We start from the raw sequence: 5,899 nt of genomic DNA on the forward strand, positions 1-5,899 counted from the left end.
CATGTTTTGTTCTCCTTAACTCTTCTTTCAGGCAGAAAGAACATGCCATGGGCAGATTAGCTCCCAACTTCACAAAAATACCCCTCAGGCCAGGACAGACATCCATCAAAACCTTGTAGGACCAGAGATCACACGTAACTTGGGACTCCATGTCAAGCAAGGAAGCCCTTGGAAAGAATTCTCACTGCCTTATTTGGGGAGTGCTCCAGGATCTTCTCTCAGCTCAGCACAGAAACTCTGTCAACGCTGTCCTCCTTCAAAATTCTTAAATAGTCACAGTTTTGGTCTTCAGTGGGTTGTCTCAACCCTGAGTAATGGATTTCTCTGTAATTCAGTTCCATTTCAGGAAGGAAACAACCAAAGAATCCGATGAGTGTTCAGTTGCCAAAGGGATTTCGTAAGCAGCAAAGACTTAACCTTTAGGAGGGTATACATTCACACCTCATGACTCCTGCCAAGCTACCCAAACACATGATCTTTGTAAAAGAATACTAATTGCCTTGATTTAGATACTAATTCCTGCTCCATTTTCAAAATGGATGTTAGGTAAAACTCAAACTCAGGAGCATGTTATCCTCCTTGGAACTGGAAAATACTTCTATTTATTAAAAACCAGCTCCAGAAGTTCAAATTCAAAAGAACTATACCCAAACACTTACTGAACCTGTATCTGGCCAGTACAGTTTCTACTCTCAAGAGAGGAAAGGAACAATGAAAAGTTGTCCATAAAAAATTCTAGTCCTGAACATAATTGCTTCACCTCTGAAATGCTTTGTGTCCTAATTAAATGTCAGGGTGGGACCAAGTTTTGCACGATGCCAAACTCCACCACAAATAGTGTCTGGTAATATCTGGAAAAGGTCATTTGTGTGCTGAAGAAGTTCAGGAGGATTTAGTGTGTGCTTTTGCACTGGAACTCACTAAGTTTTCCTTCTCAGCACTGTGCATAAGCTGACATTTCAGAAATGAAGGGTGTCAAAAGGGAAGGAAAAAACCTACCCCCACAAGCATTTAAGATCACTCACTACACCTTAGGTACCTGACAAAAGATCAACAGACTGATGCTTTTGAAACTTCTCACTGAGTGCAGCCCATTTTTCTAGATTCCAAAAACATCTCTTCCCAGTCCATCTCAGTTTCCTCTGAAGGCTTTGCATCTACTGGTGTCAATACAGGCAGAATGAGGAGACTTGGATCTGCCAGTCACAGGGTGCAATTCAGAGCAGGCATGTCTGCAGTTAACTTAAAGCAGATGATGCACAGTAATTCAAAGAGCATGACTCAAGCCCATGGTAAAAGTAGGCCTAATTATTGTCATGTCATGCCTTGTGTAGGCCTGACCCATGCCTTAAAATGTTCAACTGCAGAGATCCAATTGAGCTGAAGAGAAATAAAACCTGTCCCACCGTGGAAAAGAGATTATACACTCTCACACTGCAGAGAGGAGAAAAGGAACCTGCTGGGGATGCTTCACGTACTTACAAAATGTTCCCACAAGTGGCACTTCCATTCACAACCCATGAATGCATCCTCCCAGTATGGAAGAAAAAAGATTAAGAGGGAAAAAATTCTCAGCATTTAGCATCTGCACAATAACTTCTCATCTATGGAAAAAGTGTAAAAATAAGTTGAAGACTTTGAAAGATTCAAGAGTCATGGCAACAGAATGGCAGCACAGCCACGTATTGTTTATTAACGCAGTCGTGCAGGCAAGACTTTGGATCTAATAATATCTAAACAAAATGAACAAATAAGAGACTATCAAAAGGGACTAAAACACAAGCAGATTAAAAAAATCAATCCAGGACAAATCTTACAGAAGAGGCAAAATTTAAGCCAAAGCTTTTTCACCACAACTCCAGGAAAAGCACTTAGGACCAGAGAATTAGAATTAAAGTCTTCCAACAACAACAAAAACTACAGCACTATAGAGAAATTACATGTGGGAAGCTAAAAACTGATATCAAATGAAATAAAAAATACAGAACAGCAGTACCTAATAACGAAAATATTAATTCAGAGCCCATTCACTTCAACCTTTGCCACCATATGGTTCCTGAACATTTTCTTCCATCTTATTTGAGTACTTAAATAAAAAGCATCATAAAGAGCCAAACAAGGCTGTATCATTAATTAGTCATCTTTAACACCATATAAATTCATCTCTTTACATTTATACCAGGGATCATCTGCACAATTTTCTGTCCTTATTTTCTGCATCTCCCTCCTGAGTTTTCCATTACATTGTGCAGCTCAGAACGAGTAAGGAAAAGGAGGAAAGTGAACAGTTCCTCCTGAGTTTTCCATTACATTGTCCAGCTCAGAACAAGTAAGGAAAAGGAGGAAAGTGAACAGTGGTTCAGCCTGGCAGAGGTTTCAAAAATGGGACACCCACCAAACTAGAGAGAAGAGCCTGTAGTGCCAACCTGTGCAAGTGTTCACAGACAGAGCTGTGAGGGAGCAGAGTCCTGTGGCTGTCCTTGCCCCCCCCCACAGGACAGCTCACAGTCCTAGACTATGTTTTCTGTGACTCTAGAAAAATAACTAGCTTTAACTATTTTGAGAATGTTAAGGCTGGAGGATTAAACACTCCAAAGCACCAAGAAGGGACCAGTTCAGCATCTATCTTAAATATTACTCCTTTGTTGAGATTTGTAATAAAGTTCTTATTTCACCATGTCATTTTCCAACCCAAAGGTATTTTTTCCCTCATGATAACAAGGTGTATTTTGAAAGTGAAAGGCAAACTGGACTGCAGTACTCAAACCTTCCAACAAAGCAGTTCTGTTCAAGTTACATCACAACAACTTATGCTTCCAAATTCATTCTTCCTTTCACACTGCAATTCTCATAGACTTGTACTTGCCTGGAGAAAAACTGTCAGTTAAGTCAGAAACTATAGCAATATGTCAATATTCAGCCACATGAAATCCAATTATTTCGTTTAGGCTTGTGAATAAAGCACACAATTTTCCAATAACTGGATTCTCTGAAGTAATCAAGTATCTCAAATGAACAAAGCAACAAAATATTTATCCTCAATTTATCCCTTATTCTATTGCAATGTCAAACTATTATTTGGATTCTCATTGTCAAAGACTTCCAAAATGGGTATACATTACCTAGGAAAAGCAATTTACAGGATCAGATGTTAGCCTGGATACTATATCCCTACCATACCCACTGAAAGCTTCCTTAAAACACTCACTGTTCAGCACTTACTGCCATGGTCTAGTAACCACAGTAGGGTTGGACTCCATCATTTTTGAGGTCTCTTCCAACCCAACTGATTCTATAATTCTATGATTTTAGGGGGGGACAAACTGTGTGTTTGCCAGAAACATGTCCAACTTAGCTGGAATTATTCTGAAGCACAGATTTGATACTTTCTGAGGTATAAGCCTTGCACTGGGATCACAGGAGATGACCACCAGCAGCCTGACACGCACAGGCCACAGGTTTCCTTGAGTTAAACTCCTGTCAGCACCAAATCATCTTTTCACAAAGTTGCACAGCTTTTTATTTAAACCTTTCCCCAGAGCAGATAATCCAGAACAGAGCACACATGGTAGGACATGTGCCCTGTTTCTCTGGGCTGGATTTACCTAGCCTCAGCTTCCAGATATGACACTATTGCATACTCACAGCTCAGCACCACAATTCCATTTCTGCAGGCATCAAGAGGTCATTATTTGACAATGGAGTTTTCCCTGTCCCAAAAGATATTTAGTAACTTCTGTACCTTCAGGGAAGAGCTGATTAGAAGAAATTCTGAACTACTGTTACCAGACATCCAGTAACTCCACTATAGATCCAACAGCTGCATTAGACCTTTTTGACCATGGGATGTTACTGGAGACTTATTTTCCAGTGCCTCCCCACTGTGCCAACGGGACCAGTGACCAGGAGCTGGTGCAGGCCACAAACACAGCCTACATTCTTGGCTCCTAACTGTACACCTTTGTATTCAGCCAACACAAGGCTATTGGCACACAGCTCATCAAACCCCTCACACCACAGGCTACCAGCGAGTCCTTTTCACTGCTTAACACTCCCCATCATCTGTGTCAGTCACAGTTTTAGGTTGCAGGGGGGCAGAGAAGAACCTCATGGCCTGGACTCAGCATGAATCACCCACGTGGAGTCACAGCCCAGGAAGCAGCAGGACAGAGCCCTCCCTGGCACACAGTGCCCTGTAGAGACTGTGCCACACTGTGATCCTAATTAAGGAGCACAGATCACCCTCACTCCAGGCACAACCACCTTAATAAAAACATCAGCTGTACCAAGCTACATCCCACAAGCCTCCACTGCCCATCAGCACCAGTTCTGTGTTAACCACTCCATCACAAGCCTCTAATTGCCTGGCTCTCCCTGGGAGCCATTCAATTAGTGGTGCATTCTGTTTTTCCTGCCCTCTTGGATTGCTCACACCCCAGATTTAGTGGCAGGAAAATAATCCACAATATTAACTGCCAGTAAAATACTTTGGTCAATGTTAGAGTCCAGTTTATCTGCATCTATGAAATAAGAATGTGAAATAAGTTGCTGTCATTGAATATGTTCCCTAGGTCTTTTCCTACCATCTTGCAAGTGGGAAAGCTTAAATCACTAACAATTTTAGCTCACTAACAGAGATGCTTCAGTTATATTTAGCACTTCTAAAAGGGCAAAGTACTTGGAAGATACACACTTATTCGTATGCTTAAATATGTATTTCCAGCAATATGCTTCCTCACATACATCACAAGGTGATTAAGTGCTTTGCTTAGTTAATTTTTTGAACAGTGTATGCTGGAAAAACACTAATTAACTTCATAATTTCCTCAAATCAAGAAGCATTTAAAAAACATTCTTACAGTGAGGGATGCAGGCAAAAGCAAGATCTGACACACAACTTTACGAAGTGCTACAGAGAGTGATAATCACATGCAAGCAGCTATAAGTTATTACCATGGACAAGTTGCACATATTTTAAGTATGCTGCTTAATTAACAGAGTACCAGCAACTAAAAAGTGGTGAACAGCAAGTAACTCCTAGAAGGCACCCCAAAAAAATTTGTACCTTTAGTCACTCAACTGGTGTCTTGATATGCACAGAAGGCATTTAGTTTTTTAAAAAAAGACTCAAATGCAACCCATGGCAAAACAAATCTAAGCACAGATTATGGAAGCTGACAAACCAGGTTAGCAAATATCTTTTAGAAGAAGTTCCTTTTAAGAAGCATTGCAAAATTCATGACAGGACTTGCCACAACCAGATACAGTAGCCTTTAGAATGGAGTTTTCTTGCAGTTTTTGAGATGCAATAGATGGTACACAGCACCTACCTTGAATGTTTACAAAGTTTACGAGGTCTATTATGCAATTTCCGATCCCAATTCTCTGGATCACTGGAGTTACTGTCATAAGGATGAGGCCGTCCTGCCATTCCACTGCCAGCTTCCTCACACTACTGCTCTGAAAAGCACACATGCAGCACTCACAACCTACATTAAGAGAGCAGTGTTTACCTTTAAGTAAAGCCACACAGGAAAGAAAGTAAGACATGCAGAATTTAGTGCTGTTAGGATTTGATTTTTTCAAATGCAGATTACAGAAAACAGGAGATAAGCACAACTTCTTAATTGCATGACAATGATATTCACACATTTTGCTGATGTCTGCACTGAGAAGATTATTTTGTTAGAAGAAATATGGTTCTATAAATGTTGGCAGGCGATTTCAAGTTTGCAACGATTAATTTCACTGTGTCCAAACAGAAAAGTCACTGGTTACAGAACACAAGGCAAACACATCATGATGTTCTTTCAAATGTGTAAAGTTAATTCAAAGAAAGATCCCAACTGTAGAAGAGAGACCAACAGTTTTATAATTTGAATGGCTGGCAAAGAGGGAA

At 40.5% G+C, this 5,899-nt stretch overlaps 1 protein-coding gene across 1 annotated transcript in view; it reads right to left on the reverse strand.

Annotated features, from left to right (window-relative positions):
* BTBD10 (BTB (POZ) domain containing 10) overlaps window positions 1-5,490 on the reverse strand; it is a 21,469-nt gene extending 15,979 nt beyond the window's left edge. Inside the window, exon 1 of the mRNA XM_009069531.1 lies at window positions 5,331-5,490. Coding sequence (XP_009067779.1) covers window positions 5,331-5,431 — 101 coding nt within the window. The 5' untranslated portion in view covers window positions 5,432-5,490. The remainder of the gene's footprint in view (window positions 1-5,330) is intronic.
* Window positions 5,491-5,899: the final 409 nt, after the last annotated feature.

This window comes from Acanthisitta chloris, unplaced genomic scaffold (genome assembly GCF_000695815.1).
Source record: "Acanthisitta chloris isolate BGI_N310 unplaced genomic scaffold, ASM69581v1 scaffold6402, whole genome shotgun sequence".
NCBI classification, from domain to species: Eukaryota; Metazoa; Chordata; class Aves; order Passeriformes; family Acanthisittidae; genus Acanthisitta; species Acanthisitta chloris.